Source organism: Haliotis asinina, chromosome 6 (assembly GCF_037392515.1).
Source record: "Haliotis asinina isolate JCU_RB_2024 chromosome 6, JCU_Hal_asi_v2, whole genome shotgun sequence".
Taxonomy (NCBI): domain Eukaryota; kingdom Metazoa; phylum Mollusca; class Gastropoda; order Lepetellida; family Haliotidae; genus Haliotis; species Haliotis asinina.
In genome coordinates, this window is record NC_090285.1 from 3,198,682 (window position 1) to 3,217,417 (window position 18,736).

The following is an 18,736-nucleotide window of genomic DNA, read 5'->3' on the forward strand; positions in this document are numbered from 1 at the left end:
ATCTCTGGCTGTGCTACATGGCTGGCCAAAACACCCAACTGTTTATGTCATCATATACCAAGTCCAACTCATTATTACCACTTGAATCAGCAGCCATTCTCAGGACGATCCTGCCTGCTCCCACAAGGCACACTCCTGTCAGACCTCCAATATCAGCTTGATTCAGTCCATCCCATTCTTCCTGCAGAGCAGCGCCAAGTTCGTTGAGACTAATTGACGGTTGTTGATATTGATGTACAGATAGTTTAGACCACGGGACAGTGCTGGATTGATAAGGTGCACATGTTCTCCAGCTGAAGGTACCCATGTGTTTTTGCAAACAATGCCCATCGGCGCACAAATGGCATCCCGTATGCCCCCAGGATGTTGTCTCTCTGTACTACCGGGTAGTTACAGGTTCGTGAATGGCGTTATGGTAGTCACAATAATCCCACCAGTCACCATGACCGAGGCACCTAACACGTACGTGCTGTCGTGGAAACGCCCATTCCGTCCGCCCCACATTCAGTTACTGCCGCTCATAACAACAAGGACTTCTTGCAGTGATGCGACTGCCCGTCAGTTGTGGGATAAAATATATGGACATCGGACATGCAGGTTGTATCTACGTGGCCGAAAACTGTCTGTCCACTTGCTTCAACACCCTTTAACTTCGAAGTTCCTCGTCAGTTTTACTGCCAATCTGCGCACGGTGACCTAACAGTCGTTCCAATAAAAATCTCTTGGTCGACCAGATCGACGCCCGTCATCAGGGTCTACTCCCATTTGTGAGAACTCCCAATTGTGAGACTCCCAGATGTGAGACAGTGGAGTAGGTAATCAGCGAAGAAAACATACTGCCCTCAGTTATCAGATAGTACGGTTTAGACGACATGGTCCAGTTTTGATCATTTTTATAGCTTTAGAATTAAATGGTTTATAATCACAATATAAACAGGTTATTTTTTAAGTATGCGAATGTTTACAGAAACGTTTCTATTAGGAAAGAAATTGATGTCTAGCGATTTAGTGCCGGGCAGTACAATATGATCAACAGTTCGGTCACATGTTCCGTAACAAGGTCCTGTTTCAATGGACAACCTATGGTTCAAAGTTCTAAATTTAGTTACCCAGAGTGTTTAGTAATACGGTAATTGTAACAAACAAGGTTCTGAAAACGCGAATGCTCCTACATTAAAGGTAATAAGCTGCAACTGTTTAAACTGATCAATGAGAATGAATTTTACAAGCCATGCTAGGTACAGATCGTGTGAGCGAAATACAATACAGTCCAGTATCCTGTAGGATACGGTGCTCTTGACACTCGATAGCAAAGGAACATGAAAACCAGCATTTGAAGACCATAAATTGTACTGTACATTCTAAAAAATGGTATTTAATTTGCCATCACAACATAACATTTGATGGCAATAACTGTTTAATTATAACTTATACAATGTATCTATTAACCATTGACTTCCCTTTTCGATCACCATTATATGGCAGACCTTCAGCAAGCACTGATTTTGGCCTGACCGCTCCATATCTTTGATAATCTATTTCATTATAATTTTCTTTATCTATCGGTGTTTATTATTGAAAACAATAAATGTTCTTCATCAAACAATGTCCACAGCTTTGATTACACCATTTATTACCTATGCCTCCCGTGAGTACTCTTCAGCGAAGGGCTGTTCCCACTTTTATTGTAGGGATGTGGAAGCACCACCTATGTGCACTTAAAGGTCACATGCAACCAAAAAATCAAATATAATTATAACACATTTATCACTTATTCATGACAAATAATATACATTGCTGCTTTTTAAAAAAAAAACCCAAATAAACACAATTATAAGCGCACAATCGCAATTCAAAAGTGCAATATTTTGTACTTGGGCTTACTTCCCCCGAAACGAAGCCATCGGGAGACCGAACCCAGTCATATGCACTCAAGTGTAACGACGGCTTCCGATTAGCTGTTTCATTTGCTGATATGCTGAGGGCTCATTGTGTCAGGGAGCCTATATAGAGAGGGGAGTGGAAACTCCTCGAAAAACCGCTGAACGTATGTCTCGCTTTGTCACGTGACCAGTGGAGACAATATGGCGGCAGCTTAGTATTAAAGATTGAGCTCGGTTCATTTTCAACAGCTGATTACATTCGCTGAGTGTTGTGACAACTCGGATCCTACACGTAGAACATAAGTCACCTGTTCTGTTACTTCAGTTCTAGTCACATATTTGTAATTAGTGTCAGTATAAGAAAATATGTTTGTAGTAAAGTTTCAAGTCGGCATCTTGTAACTCTCTGGCTTCAATTATCGGTACACAGCGAAGATAGACTGAGTTTCGTCAATAAAAGCTTCTTTCACACATTCCTTTAAGTTTTAGCAGGAAATTATACCTTTAGTTGAAAGGTATCTGCAAAAAATAGTGATAGTTTTGTGACTTAAAAACATGTTGGGGTTTAATTGGGGGGTGTGAAAAATGTGGCAGATCGCCGATCTGATCTGATGCGCCATTGAAATACTACACGCCGTTGTTTGAAGTGTGTCTAGATATTGCTCAACACCGTCTTTCACATACACCTTTAATTTTTATGAGGGGAATTTACCATCAGGCGAAAGGTGTTTGCTGGTAATAGTGATAGTTTCATAATCTAAAATAAATTGTTAGGACGTACTTGAGGTGTGTGAAATATGTGCCATCTCGCCGACCTGATCCGATCCGCCATTGAAATATTGCACGGCGTTGTTTGAGTGCTTTTGTTTCAGCTTCAAAAACTTCATTCACATACACCTTTAATTTCCATTAGGGGAACATACCATCTAGTGAAAGGTGTTTGGAAGTAATAGTGCTAATTTTATAATTTAAAAAAAATCGGTAGGGTGTTTTTGAGGTGTTGAAAAATGTGCCATCTCGCGGATCTGTTCTGATCCGCCATTGAAATAGTATAACTTTGAGTGTTTCTAGTTATTGCTCCAAAACCTCTTTCACATGCACCTTAAATATTTATGAGGGGAATATACAATGACCCGAAAGGTGTTTGCAGGTAATGTTTATAATTTGATAATCTAAACATATTGTTAGGATTTATTTGAGGTGTGTGAAAAACGTGTCATCTCGCTGATCTGTTCTGATCCGCCATTGAAATACTACACAGCATTTTTTGAGTGTTTCTAGTTATTGCTCAAAAAACTTCTTTCACACACACCTTTAATTTCTGTTAGGGAAAAAAGTTCCATCTGGTGAGAGGTGTTTGGAAGTAATAGTGATGATTTTATGAATTAAAAAAATAATTGGTAGGGTGTATACATTCACAAGTATTTCATGTGTGTGAAAAATATGACATATCGTTGATCTGATCTGATCACTCATTACTACAAGCCAATGTTTGAATGTGTTTAGTCGTCCTAAAATTCATTTCTTTCAAAGACACCTCTAAGTATTGAGGGGAATATTCTATCTGGTGAAAGTATGAGGTATGACATATCTGATCTGTTCTAATCTGCCATGGATGCCTTTGATGCTTGAATGTTTTAGTTCTGAAACTATTGTTGATATTTGACAAAACTGCAAAGGACTTTTTAACGCTTTGTGATGGTTTTAAACTTTCTGTTTTTTTAGGGGGGAGTGACTGTGTCAGTTGTCATTCTGTCAGTATCCATGCAATTGCGCACATGCAGGAAGACATCTGGTCATCTTCATTAACAGCCCTCTTAAAAAAAATAATTTCGACTTTGCCACGACCGTCCATTTGTCCATTATAGACTGAGTGTCTGTAAGAATGAGAGTGACTGAATCTACAACTCATTAACATGTGCTTAACTTTCCAAACTGTATTCCTGAAGGAAAAAGAAATAAAAATGTGTTCCTCCCTCGTCACATTTTTTCTATCAAAAATTAAAAATCAAAGTCTTACTCGTCAGTTTTGAAAAGAATGTGCCTGAGAAACATATTTTTATGCAGCCTAAGCATTCCACACAAACAGAAAACCACTGAAACATAATGAGACATTTTAATTGTGTAACAGGTCATTTCAAATACATATAACAACATAATAACCTTTAGTTTGCCATTTGGCCATCAGGGCTTGCTGCCACTTGCAGTCTTTAAAGTCTGCATACCCATTTTGTTGAAATCAAACCAATAAAAACAAAATAGTCTTCATTGTAGAGAGTTTCACAGTCCCTACAAAATCCATTAGTGAAGTGTATGGAGCACAGAGAAGTTTACATTAGTTATAGACTGCTGACATTCCTATGCGGCACTGAATATATAATACTATGAAGTGAAACTGGAAGTTATCCTAACATGAGGGATCAAGGATAATTCCTGAACATTAATACAAATTATGGGCACGATGCTAGTTGAAAAGAAATGAGATCTAATTGACAGAAGACCACAAGGGCCTGCAGATAACTGAAACTGTTGGCCTGATACATTAACAACCGACGCTGGGCCTCTGGGCTGGCGATCGTTTCGAACGCTGTATCAAAATTGTCACATAAACAGAGAGTCTTTGAACAAGGCAATGTGTAAACACATTCTCAAGTCCTCTCATTAATCCACGCATGCATCATTCGGCGACAGGAAGTGTAACCAGCTTGTTGTGACAACATTCAGGGGAGCCTACTCCAATTTACCGAGTATTACTCCGGGAGATGCCGATAGTTTCCGACAATAAACTGGTTGAAATACTGTTAAGCGCAGCCGATTTGCGCTGAGAACAAACCAAGTTGACGTGTGCAGTGGAGCATGACGAGGCACACGTTAATTAGTACAAATGGTAAGGAAAGCTAGCGAGTGACCAATCCCTGTTATAGAGTATCCCTGATTGTGTGTACAGAAAGATGATCTGTTTGATGGGCATTTTAGAAGTATAGCCAGTCACAAGAAAGTAAGATTCTTTATGGATAACAACTTCATTTTGTGTACTTGATGCGTCGTTTCAGTATGGATTCATATACTGTTGTCAAACAAAATCATATACACGAAAAGAAGTCGTTATCCATGAAGAATGTATATAGAGATGTTGGGTTTGGAAAATACATGTTCTCTGAATTTGCGCTCGATCCAATAAAAAATCATGTCAGTAGAGATGGTAAACTACTGCGTGGCTGGAATCTGTCATTCGTCCAAGTACAAAGTAGGACTTGAAACTGACAAGAGTTTGCACCAGTTTCCGTCAGATCCAGTCATCCGAAAAAAATGAATGTAGTTTGTTTGCAACCCACAGACATAAAAACATGTCATGTGTATCACACGTGCCTAATTACATAATGTGGCAGACACGGGACTCGGGTGCACGAGTCATAAATCAACTTATTTTCAGTATGTCGTATAGTGTGATAGGTGTTAAGTTCAAATTGCACGTGGTCAGTGATTGAAGCTGTGTATTGCATGTATTAGCAGACAGGCAGACAGACATATAGGTGTGAATAAACCAGACACTAAGCTTTCTCTGTGTCAGAGACTGCTTACCACAATCAACAAGTTGTTTTACGTAACGAGTAGATTATTTACTTGTTTGTGTACACAACCAAGATTAGACTACTGCTCACGACCTCAGACGCTGGGCATGCATAGTGTTTCAAGCTCCGCGAACTTATTCACTGCGCATGCGTTATTGACGCAGCGCAGCACAGCTGTTGAAACCAGTTTTCTACCCAGCGCTGGGGGGAATTTAGTGAAACGTTTGAACTCCGATTTCGCGGGCTTTTTTTTTTTCATCGCGTTTTTTTTCAACTTTATAGGTTGAATTGGCATTTTTTATGATTTGTTTTAGTAAGTGCATACCGAAAGGTACCAGAATCTGCCAAGTTGTGTTTCACGTTCCATGTGACATTTAACCATTAATGAATGTCTAACAACAGGGCTTTCTCACAATTAGGAGGACGCCGTCATCAGCGGTACAAGTCTGTCAACAGCGTGATCGTAACCAACAACTACTGACTGCAAAACGTTAAGGCTCGTGCCATAATGATACGCCCGGTACCAACTTCAAACATGAAAACTACCGCATGTCACAAACAATCCAACACCTTCAACTGTGTTAAATAACAATATTAGAACAATTTTCAGCTCTTATTACTGAATCACTGAAAGAACAGCAGGCTACCTGTCCTACAAACTTCGTAAGTCAATTTCGAACACACTGGCTACGATCAAAGTTAAGAAATATAAGGGCTACGAACGTTTCGAGAATACGGCCCCGAGCAGCTCATTACAGAAGTACGCGTGCAGCAGGGTTCGTGACGGCACTGGTATAACCGTAGGCGCTGATATAAGAGCAGGCACTGATAAAACAACAGGCACTATTATAACTGCAGGCACTGATATAACCGTAGGCACTGATATAACAGCAGGCGCTGATGTAATAGTAGGCACTGATATAACCGTAGGCGCTGATGTAACAGCAGGCGCTGATATAACAGTAGGCACTGATATAACCGTAGGCGCTGATAAAACAGCAGGCACTGATATAACCGTAGGCGCTGATGTAACAGCAGGCACTGATATAACAGTAGGCACTGATATAGGAGTATGTCGTCCTGAATAACAAAATGGACAGCACATCATGCAGGGCAGAGTTTATAACTGGCCAATAACAATATAACAATACAAAACATTCAGTGTGGAATAACCACACATGGATAGACATGCAAATATCTTGTCTTAACAACTGGATGCACATTTTAAACATTAAAGAAACTATCACTTTATATAAAAATAGCCAGCAAATATTCAAAATTCTGATGTATGTGAGTGTGAATGTTTCCAGTAGTAGAATATCACAGGACATATCTCTCTCATACCTCACTTTGTGTACACGACAGACTAGTGGCATATATATATCACGTCAAGTTCTGGACGGTTTCAAGTTTACCAGAAATGCAACATGCCAAGTTGACACACAAAATACACCCAAAGCATTTCGCGTTAGATATTGTGAAATTATAAATAGATTAACGATGGCAGAGATGTCCGGTGCATCCTCAGTTAGCCTTTCCATCTAGCGTGTTCTCGGATGACGTCTGTAGGCTTTGAATCTAGTATGTCCTGGAATGACTTCAGGAGCCTTTCCATCTAGCATGTCCTAGATGATTCAGAGCAGACACTATATAATGTATCACATGGTCTCCGTTCAGAGTGAAGTAGTGCTTGACAATGGGGAAAGGTCTCCACCGAATTCTTGCATCATAAAAGAAGATAGACGCTGTCTATCACAAAAGCATCATGCTTGCCATAAACCATCTTCCACAAGGTCAGACGGTGGTGTCAAGCTTTGGTTTGGATTGGTCCGCACATGTATACATCCTACGATACAGATGATACAGGTGATACAGATGATACAGATGATACAGACGATACAGGGATCATCTTGATGCGTGGTAATGGTAGCAAGTCCAACAATCCACCAAATTATGGGAAGAAGAGACTAAAAGCTGACTAACAAGGGTTTTCTTTAAAATAAGCAGCAAAGGAAACCATACCTCTCTGTTGATCATCTTTCATTCTCAAGCATATCTAACTCTAACTGTATTACAAAATATCCAGCGACAAAGCTGGCTTAGTCAACACTCAACATAATATCTCTATATAACAAGCTGACAAAGAAAACACAACACGGGCCTTTGTCTGACAATATGTACAGACATCAAATATATCCGACTTTCCTTGAGTGGTATCTCCACCAAGCGTGCCCTAGGATTACACATTTTTAAAATTGGGGTAGACTGTGGTGAATGTGAAGGTTGTTACATCTGTTGTGGTCAATGCGAAGGTGTTTGCGTGAATGTGAAATCTGATACCTGTTTTGTGTCGAATGAGTTCTTTTCTACGTGTTTTGATGAACGCGGTGATTGCCTCGTATATTGTGAGTTTTGAGGTGTGTGTGTGTGAGAGAGAGAGAGAGAGAGAGAGAGAGAGAGAGGAGGTGTGTGTGAGTGAGGAGGTGAGTGTGCGAGGGTGTGTGCGAAGGTGAGGAGGTGTGTGTGAGTGAGTATGTGTATGCGAGTGAGGAGGTTGATGTGTGTGTGAGTGAGGAGGTGTGTGTGAGTGGGGAGGTCTGTGAGTGAGGGTGTCTGTGAGTGAGGATGTGTATGTGAGTGAGAAGGTGTGTGTGTGTGTGTGTGTGTGAGAGAGAGAGAGAGAGAGAGGGAGTGTGTGTCAGAAGAAGTGTGTGAGTGAGCGTGAATGACGATGTGTAATAGTGGAGTTGTGTGAGTGTGCGAGGGTGTGTGCGAAGGTGAGGAGGTGTGTGTGAGTGAGTATGTGTATGCGAGTGAGGAGGTGGATGTGTGTGTGAGTGAGGAGGTGTGTGTGAGTGGGGAGGTCTGTGAGTGAGGGTGTCTGTGAGTGAGGATGTGTATGTGAGTGAGAAGGTGTGTGTGTGTGTGTGTGTGTGTGTGTGTGTGTGTGTGTGTGTGTGTGTGTGTGTGTGTGTGTGTGTGAGAGAGAGAGGGAGTGTGTGTCAGAAGAAGTGTGTGAGTGAGCGTGAATGACGATGTGTAATAGTGGAGTTGTGTGAGTGGGCGGGGCGAGAACACTGGCTGTGACGTCCTCACATATATTGTGAGGGTGGTTGCTGGTACTGAGAGGGTGGGAGATTCTCGGGCGTGTATTGTGGGGGAGGCTGACCCATGTGCCCCATGGTGTTGGTGTGTACAACAGTGGCGTTGATGGTCGGCTGCATCACGAATCCAGGCTGTATCCGCTGAAACAGTGTAACTTCACATGTCAGTGAATTATGCACACAAGCACAAGCACAAACAAGCACACCAATACACTTACATACGCAGAGGGTTCTAGTGACGTGTATTTGCATAATAAGATGTTATATATATTTTACAAAAAATAAGGTCTACTTTCACTCCTCTGATATTCAGTTTCCACGGATTATTTATGCGTTCTTTAAAGGTCATGGATGGTATTACCTCTCGTCGACATGCGAGGATGCCACCAAGGATCGTGGCCACAAGAGTGAATATCCACCCTAAAATAACCATAGCAACGATGGACTGACCCAAGGTGTTCAATTCGTTGAGTAATTCACAGGTGTAGGCCGAACTCCCGCCTCCGTTGCTGCACAAACAGAACTCACATGAGTACATAATTCACGTGCATCACCTACCCACGTACATCACGCACTCACGTGCATCACCTACCCACGTACATCACGCACTCACGTGCAATACATCACAACGTATAGTATCCCCAGAAAGTATTGAGAAAGTTGTATCTAATATCAAATACATGTATATAAACTATAGGAGTTGCTCTCAATGAATGGGTTGAGATATTAATATTTTACAGTCGAAGTGTCTTTTCAGTACTTTCTTTCCTCATCTGCTGTCAAACCTGCCATGTGAACATGTCCTCCACCGGCGTTCGGCCACGCATCTACAAACATCACCCACCTACGTGCATTACCCACCTACGTACATCACTCACCCACGTACATCACCCATCTATGTATATCACATACCTGCGTATACATACATCACCCACGCACGTGCATCACTCACCTCAGGACATCACCCACCTACGTACATTACCCAACCACATACAACACCTGCCAGTAACTACTCTTCTACGCACATCACTCACCTCAGGACATCACCCACCTACGTACATCACACACTGGTGGACACTAGTTATTTATGTGCACCACCCACCTACGTACATTACCCAACCACATACATCACCTACCAGTGCCTACTCATCTACGCACATCACCCACCTATGTACATCAAAACACACTCCTTTAAGTGTACAACACCAAATTACATGTGTGTTTTGCTTTTTAATTTATTGTTTATTGTTTAAAGCCGTAATTAGCAATAATCTATCCATTTGCTGGCAGCATATAAATGATAGAATGTGGTCCAGACAATCCAGTGACTGATATAATGAACACGAATCTGCTTAGTCTGGGATATGATGGCATTCTAGAATGCTTCAGTCAAGTCAGTAGGCCAGGCCCAGTCCGCTCATGCAACAGGCATGGGTTGAGGAAGACCGAATCTAACTCGGATCTTAGGTATTCCAAAACATTGAACTTACTTACGTATATGACTTACGTATATATTATACGAAACCACGTATAATACTTAGTATAGAACACACCAACGAATAACAACCACCTACATATGGCAAGCACCGTTTGTTGAAAACAACGCATGCAGTACACCACCTGACACTGAACCCGACGTATAGAGATGTACTGATCCTGACTTATAGAGGTGTACTGAGTGTAACTTACAGCTGTGTTCTAGCCCTGACTTACAGGTGTACCGATCCCGACTTACAGAGGTGGACTGACCTGCACACGCACGAGGAAAGCAGGGTGGTACAGAACTGTTGGTCCTGGCTGGCGAAGGTCCCGATGATGAGCAGGCACAAGATGAAAATGATTCCCATGATGACGAGTGTCAAGATGCAGAACACCATCTGGGTGATGTACTGAAGCCGCAAACAGATATGTACGGCCATACATTACTCCTCAAGATTAAATTCTGATATTGGATAAAAGAACGCGTAATTTTGCGAAACAGATTTGCTCTATTTTCTAATTTTTAGGTGATAAACGTACTGTGTTTGGAAATCAGATGAATGTTAAACCGAATTGATAGTCTCTAAATTTCATTTGAAGCCGAACGTGTAGAGTGGGGTTTCAAATGATTAATTTAGAGATTATCAATATTCAAAAAGAAGACCATCTCGAAGTAGAGAGTCTATGGTCAGCGTCAGTCTTAGGGCGACCCACAATAAACGCCTTGTGTACACTTCCAACAATATTACATGCCGTAGTGTCTCTGCCGTGGTACTCACCCCTCCCTCGGTGTGCCGTCATGATTGAACCATGATACTCACCCCTCCCTTGTTGTATCCTCATGACTTTACCAATGTACTCACCGCTCCCTTGTTATACTGTCATGACTTTACCAATATACTCACCCCTCCCTTGTACCGTCATGACTTTACCATTGTACTCACCCCTCCCTTGTACCGTTATGACTTTACCACTGTACTCACCCCTCCCTTGTACCGTCATGACTTTACCAATGTACTCACCCCTCCCTTGCCCTGAGCACAGGCCGCTATAACGCCAATGAGACCAGGGATAATGAACTGTGGACGAAACGTTGGTATAAGTTTTGCATCTTTATGAACTCTATAAAATAATACGAAAACATGATTGTAAGAACGCACCATTCGGGACAGAGGGGAGCGCGTGCTTCTGTGATCTCACATTAAATCAAGAGCAGTGGTTAACCTGGAGACAAGTCCTTTCTTCTCTGGATAGCCAGTCTGAATCGACCATACATTGCTGAAGACTGCAGAGTGTTAAAGAACAACCAAATGTACTGCCATTTAGATGGTACAGCCTTTGTGTTTGCATTGCCACTGTAATGGGAGCTACCACAGTAACTAATTAGCAGTAGTCTGCAATCAATTGTAAACCTATTTAATTCTAGTACAGTTGTGTCTTGTTTGACATTCTTCTGTTATTTATTGGTCTGACATCGAAAGTTTCTGGTACAGAAAATGAGATTTCTCAGTTAACTTACAGTGTCAGTTTAGAAATCGACACCTTTCAATAATCCTGTCCGAGACTGATCTTACAGTGTCAGTTTAGAAATCGACACCTTTCAATAATCCTGTCCGAGACTGATCTTACAGTGTCAGTTTAGAAATCGACACCTTTCAATAATCCTGTCCGAGACTGATCTTACAGTGTCAGTTTAGAAATCGACACCTTTCAATAATCCTGTCCGAGGCTGATCTTACAGTGTCAGTTTAGAAATCGACACCTTTCAATAATCCTGTCCGAGGCTGATCTTACAGTGTCAGTTTAGAAATCGACACCTTTCAATAATCCTGTCCGAGACTGATCTTACAGTGTCAGTTTAGAAATCGACACCTTTCAATAATCCTGTCCGAGGCTGATCTTACATGTTTTGTTGACCTCTCCTCCCGGTTGATTAAAGGTCCTCCAGATATTATGGCAGATATTATGTCATGATCTGTTGGTAATGCCTTCCCGTCGTCTCTTTCTTCAAAGATTGGAAAAGGTGGAAATCTGCCTGTTCCAAAATTTGGTGGCTAGGAAAAACTAGTCACCGCTACAGTCATGCATTGTTTTCATGCACCATCATCCACAACATAATGGTGCATAGTGCAGGATCTCGGGGGAACACGCTTAGGTAGTACACACGACGTGCAGCCATGACGTTCTTATGCAGTTTAGGGAACTGACTTGAGGTTAGGAAAGGGGAGACTTTAGATGTTTCTGATGTTGAGACTGTTTTACTGACAGTCGTAAACCCAGGAATCATCCGTGGCTGCAAATTGACAGTGACAGACTCCCATAAGAGATCATGACTCTGACGTTTCTTTGTCTAGCTCAGTTGTCTCTTATTTTTCGATACACCGTCGGGGAGATGTGCGCTGCATTGACATAAGCACCCGTGATCAACATGTTCCTCGCTGTGGCAGCTGAAAATCCTGATCGTGAATTATCGCCAAGGCTTTATCTTAACATCTTGAATACATCAGCATTTCTTTGCAGAGAATAAAAAGCACAAAGGGGCATCCTCCCTTCAAGAAGACACCATATGGATGACTGCAAGAGGTGGTCCTCTCAGATCAGGATATCTGGTGGAAGCGGACATGCATTTACCATTTCACAAATAGAGAATGCATGGTGCCTTCAGAAATATGTTGCACTGGTTTGAATGCATGCACAGTCTGGTGTACTTCGACATGCATGCCATGTTGGAACAGTGTTGTACTGGTATCTCATTGTTTCTGTTGAGATCCATTAGCCGAGAGTGGTGTGTTAGTTGCTTTAGTAAGCCTTGGCGTATTTTGGGCGTCGATCATTGTCAGCGAGGGGGGATATCGTCATCCTTGGGTTTTTTACTGCTTTATACCTTTTTGCTATATTGTTATTGTATGTCCACTTTCACTGAATTGTACTGGGAAGTTTGTCGCCTTGGCATTGGAATTCCTTTCTTATGTCTTTCAGTGGTATATAAAGTTAGTGGATTTTAGAATACAACACCAGTGGGATATACTTACAGCAAAACCAATAGCCCATACCAGTGCGATATACTTACAGCAAAACAAACAGCCCATGGGATATACTTACAGCAAAACCAATAGCCCAAACCAGTGGGGGATACTTACAGTAAAACCAATAGCCCATACCAGTGGGGAATACTTACAGCAAAACCAATAGCCCATACCAGTGAGATATGCTCACAGCAAAACCAATAGCCCATACCAGTGGGGGATACTTACTGCAAAACCAATAGCCCATACCAGTGGGGGATACTTACAGCAGAACCAATAGCCCATACCAGTGGGGGATACTTACAGCAAAACCAATAGCCCATACCAGTGGGGAATACTTACAGCAAAACCAATAGCCCATACCAGTGAGATATGCTCACAGCAAACCCAATAACCCATACCAGTGGGGGATACTTACAGCAAAACCAATAACCCATACCAGTGGGGAATACTTACAGCAAAACCAATAGCCCATACCAGTGGGGGATACTTACAGCAAAACCAATAGCCCATACCAGTGAGATATGCTCACAGCAAAACCAATAGCCCATACCAGTGGGGGATACTTACAGCAAAACCAAGAGCCCATACCAGTGGGGGATACTTACAGCAAAACCAATAGCCCATACCAGTGGGGGATACTTACAGCAAAACCAATGGCCCATACCAGTGGGGAATACTTACAGCAAAACCAATAGCCCATACCAGTGAGATATGCTCACAGCAAAACCAATAGCCCATACCAGTGGGGGATACTTACAGCAAAACCAATAGCCCATACCAGTGGGGGATACTTACAGCAAAACCAATAGCCCATACCAGTGGGGGATACTTACAGCAAAACCAATAGCCCATACCAGTGGGGAATACTTACAGCAAAACCAATAGCCCATACCAGTGGGGGATACTTACAGCAAAACCAATAACCCATACCAGTGGGGGATACTTACAGCAAAACCAATAGCCCATATCGGCGACGACGCGTAGGCGGCGTAGGCACTGGCACCTCTGGTGTCGTAGATGCTGTTCAATGCGGCTGTTACAATCTTGTTGAAAAACATATACACCAGCACGCTGAAGGATATTCCTGGTAAAGAATATCATCAAAATGAAGACAGCCCAAGTCGATAATAGGCCACATTTGTGCCTGTGTGTGCATTCATGATAATCAGACGCTCCCTTGCCAGATATTATAGACGACAATGACTGCTCCCCACATTAATCACATTCCACGCTGTGTACAATTAGGAGATACACATACATTGCTATCTTACTTTAAACACCTCTGATTTTCCAACACAATATGTTTGTGTCCATTCTACCATAACCGTGTCATTAGGATTTAACAAAATACACACTGTGTTAAAAAATCAAAGGTATATTACGTGATTATGTACCTCTGAATAACGTTAATTAACCAATCACAATCCACTGAAATCATGGTAGAATACGCATTATCTCCCTGTCAAGCCTGTCCTATATCCCCATCCCCGCATATCACCCTATTGAGATTCCTCATCCATCCACGGCCCTATCGACGCATTGTCCATCACCACACAGGCATGCTGGTTTTCACCTATGTTCATAGACCATTGACGACCAGGGTTAGATCAACATTAACTAGGTATTATTAGCTAGGTAATAGGTAGACAAAATACATCAACCCGAGACATCAAAGGGTATAGTACGTAACTGCTGCACGCGCACATATCGTATGTGTTCAGTAAAGATGAAAATATGTGGATTTGTTTTCCTTCTACTCTGATTTATTATTTATACACCATCATAAACGTCCTGTCTGTGATATTTATACACCATCATAAATGTTTGAACATAATAGACGGTGTAATGGTGAAATGCAAATTTAATAATATTAGTGAAATGGAACACCAGTTATCTGACTGAAATCGAGTTGAAGTAATGTACTTGGCTTATGTCATAAATGTCTCATTGGAAGGGGCGGCGTATGATAGCCTATTGTTCAATGCGTTCGCCGACAACGTCTCAGGTCCGGGTTCGAGTCCCCGCATTGATACCGTCTCTGAAGCCAATGTCTGGTGGCACCTGCAAGCGATCGCTGAATGTTGTAAAATACCGCAGAACCACACTCACGCACCTTCTCTATATCAACTTAGTATGTGTGTAACATTGGTAGATTTGTTCATCATTTTCCACCAGCAATCGCATGCAGGATGAGAAACATGAGTGATATCTGTCTAACCAGGATAGTTCTATGGGCGCATCCAGCAGTCAGTCCAGACCGTGTCTCAGTAACTATGAAGTTATCGGTTTCGCACCAAAAACTGTTGACGTCTCAGCAACCACGAGAACACATTTCAGTTCGGAACCTCCGAGAAGAGAAAAACACCAGTCCACTGATCTAACATATTCAAAGCGCCAGAATGTACATTAAGCAAGTTGTGCGTTCACTGTGTATTCACAGTCAGTCTCATGTCAGTGTTTGTTATTGAGAGATGAGAACTGGCACATGAGGATGTTTGGTTGGGTGACAGTATCATAGACGCATCATCCACTCCACTCCGAGATGACTAGTAAATACAGTGGAGATATCAATGTTCGTTAAGATAAGAGACAGATCCTTCAACGATCCTATGAGTGAGTGAGTGAGTTGAGTTTTACGCCGCTTCTGCAACATTGAAGCAGAACGCTTTAACCACCGACCTACACGACCGTCAGTTGTGGTAGAGAGAAGTAGGAATTACTTCATGAATCTTCCCGATCCTAGTTGACACTTCTGTCATCTTGAAAAACAGGATATATTGCTTGTTTAACATGACTGCATCTCTGCAGTTTTTCAGGTATATTTACAGAGTTGCCCTTGTGGTGATGTAGAAGTTTTAACTAAACTGACAGTGTTTACTTCAAACAAAGAATGATAATCATACCAAATCATGCAAGCATAATGCCTCCTTTTCATATAATTCTTTAATTCTGTCTTCGAAAGACACCTCTTATCTCCTTACCTAAACATTATAGGTTTCCGTGTGCGTGTGAATGTATATTAGACACAGTCAGTGATTTGTCAGTGACAACTGTAAATACAGTCCCATCTGAAACCTGTTTGTTATAGCCAGGTAGCCGTCACGTCTCTCGGTCCCCTCATAACGTTCGGAACTGCACAATGAGTGAGTGAGTGAGTGAGTGCGTGAGTGAGTGAGTTTATTTTTACGCCGCACTCAGCAATATTCCAGCTATATGGCTCCGGTTTGTAAATAATCAAGTCTGGTCCAGACAATCCAGTGACACTCTAACAAACAACATTTATCTCTTAAAGCTTGCTATCACAGGATCAGGGGATGATAAAACGTTTTATCTTTTTAGCAAGTCTCGGAGGTTTAAAACTGTTTAAACTCGTATTGACATTTTTCCTGGAATTCACGAGAATGGTCATTCCTGAATTTTGGAAATGCCCAGGTCCCTGCAGTTGTCTTGAATTGTCAAAGCCACACCACTGTGTTATACTACTGAGGCATTTTTACCATTTTCGGAAAACATGCTATATTTCATGTAGACTGAGTTACAGTTATCCCTACAATTTTAGATGTCAGTATCCATTTCTCTATTGGTGAAGTTACAACAGTCTCACATATAGAATGTCTTTCATTATTGATCTTAGACCCACTGTGACATTTGCCCATACTGATTACCTGACACAATCCGTTTTCTAAATTATTCATTTCTCCAAATGTGAAGTTTGTACTCTACATGATGGCGAAGTAAACAGAAAGAATATGTCTTTATCAGCGTTACAGGAACATCATGGTGGAGATGGGCTTCGTGTACTTTATCCTGTCGAAGTCACCATAAAACCACGCGGTTACCCCATCTTGTTCTTAAGTGAGGTAGTGTTTGATAAACAGACTTCACGGAGTAACGAGGGTTTTTCTAGATACTGACACGGAACTTCATGCGAAATCCACAAATCTCTGTCTCAAAGGAACCAGATGCAGAGACCCACACTGTGATAGCATCCTTGGGTCATAATCCAAGCCAAAGAACGATGAATCAGTGAGGCATTATCCCAGACAACACCAAACCATTACCTAACAACACGTATTAGCAAGGGCGTCGGGTTGTGTGTTTTGATGTAACGAGAAGTCAAATGAATGCTAAATACTGCAGCAAGATACAAATAAAACACACTCACCACAGGTTAGGACGAGGACGGAGAATACTCCATTTGCTAAATTTATCTTAGATCTGGTCAACATGGTGCCACCTTCCTGTCGTCCTCCCGAGAGTGTCACGGCTCCAGCTTTGCCATGTCTACAACGTTGGCAGCATCACGTGACTGTTATAAATCTGTCCCCGTATCGACCCGTGTCGAGTCTTGCACCTTTACTACAGGTATGATGAAGTACATGGGCGGACAAAGCCGGTGCGACTGTATTACGTGAAAGACTGTTTCAAAGCATCAAGAGCCATTTGTTTCAAAATGGGCAAGATCATGCAATACAGGCGTGTGATTTTTCGACAGGTGTTGATCCATTACATTGGTAAGCAATGGTTCAAACACAATGCCTTAATGACATGACCAGATCATGACAGTGTGTGTATATGATGTGAATCCTGAACCAGGCCCCGATTTCTCGAAACAAATTTAAGTCTGAGATTGTACTAAATTTGACAAAAGGCATTTCTCAGAATGAACTGAAATCGGCATAAACCCCAAACTTTAGGAAACAATTTGAGTTTCGTGAATAGATTACTTAATTTGCTTGCGTTTTATATGTCAAAAATGCAGCTGAGTTAAACCTTCAGCTGTTTCAAATTGTGAAACTCAGTTTCAGATTTGAGTAAAAACTTAAATTTGTTTCGAGAAATCGGGGTCTGTACTCCAGCTCGTCAGATAATGCTGAACTGTGTCAGCTAATGAGACAGCCTAAGTATGAAACTTCGTCTTGGACGTGTCGAGCAAACACTCTGACCACAGTGCCACGAGTACATCAACACCTGCATTAAGCCCCATGAGTACGACGAGCAGTTAATGGTTGTGTCCAAGAGCGGTCGTGGTTGTCGCTCTCGGGTGGTAGTTTAGGATGGTGGACAAGCGACAGGGAGGACAAGAGTCAGTTGTAGAGATGAAGACAGCAGCAGCCATATTTTATTATTGTTTGGTTGAATGATGGTCGAAATGGTATACAAAGTGGTAAACATGTGACAGAACGCACATCGGGACTGAGTGGCCAATGATCCCGATGTGGAGACCCGCTCTGTCACTTACACACATTCAGAAGTCCAACGGCGATTCTTCATCGTCGACGGAGTCGTAGGTTGGGCGACGGCCTTGGCCGACACCCCGACTAGACGCACAATCCGTCCACTTCTGTCGATGATCTATAGTCTCCATGGTTGGTCTTGCTGGTTGGTCTCGCTGGATGGTCTCCTTGGATGGTCTCGCCGGTTGGTCTCCCCGACTGACCATATCAGTCAGGATTAAGAATGAAGATTTTATGGATATCAACTTCTTTATGAGAGAACACAACGTTTCGGAGTTAATGCTTACTCCTTCATCAGGTGATTGAGAAAGGGATACAGAGGTGTATTATATGTACAGGTAAAACAATAACAAAGTAACAAGTGGAATGAGTTAACGAAAGCTAGTATAAACAAGCACTGATAGGAAGCCGATAGTTAAGATAACAATGATG

The 18,736-nt window shown here is 42.0% G+C and overlaps 1 protein-coding gene across 1 annotated transcript; it reads right to left on the reverse strand.

The window, feature by feature from the left end:
- Nucleotides 1-8,547: 8,547 nt before the first annotated feature.
- On the reverse strand, nucleotides 8,548-18,510 carry LOC137286734 (uncharacterized). Its single transcript, XM_067818716.1, has 7 exons — nucleotides 18,329-18,510; nucleotides 17,233-17,351; nucleotides 14,015-14,151; nucleotides 11,061-11,117; nucleotides 10,309-10,448; nucleotides 8,921-9,068; nucleotides 8,548-8,700 (listed from the first exon to the last, which is right to left on the reverse strand). Exons 1-7 carry the CDS (start codon nucleotides 18,508-18,510, stop codon nucleotides 8,548-8,550), a joined length of 936 nt encoding a protein of 311 aa, XP_067674817.1.
- Between the last annotated feature and the right edge of the window lie 226 nt (nucleotides 18,511-18,736).

What these genes read in the sequence shown, in the direction of transcription:
- LOC137286734 (XM_067818716.1), bottom strand. Translation starts at nt 18,510, where the DNA reads ATGGTCAGTCGGGGAGACCAACCGGCGAGACCATCCAAGGAGACCATC. An exon ending in CGTCCTCGTCCTAACCTGTG is followed by an intron (nt 14,152 to 17,232) that starts GTGAGTGTGTTT and finishes ATTCTTTACCAG; the next exon opens with GAATATCCTTCAGCGTGCTG. An exon ending in TATGGGCTATTGGTTTTGCT is followed by an intron (nt 11,118 to 14,014) that starts GTAAGTATCCCC and finishes TTTCGTCCACAG; the next exon opens with TTCATTATCCCTGGTCTCAT.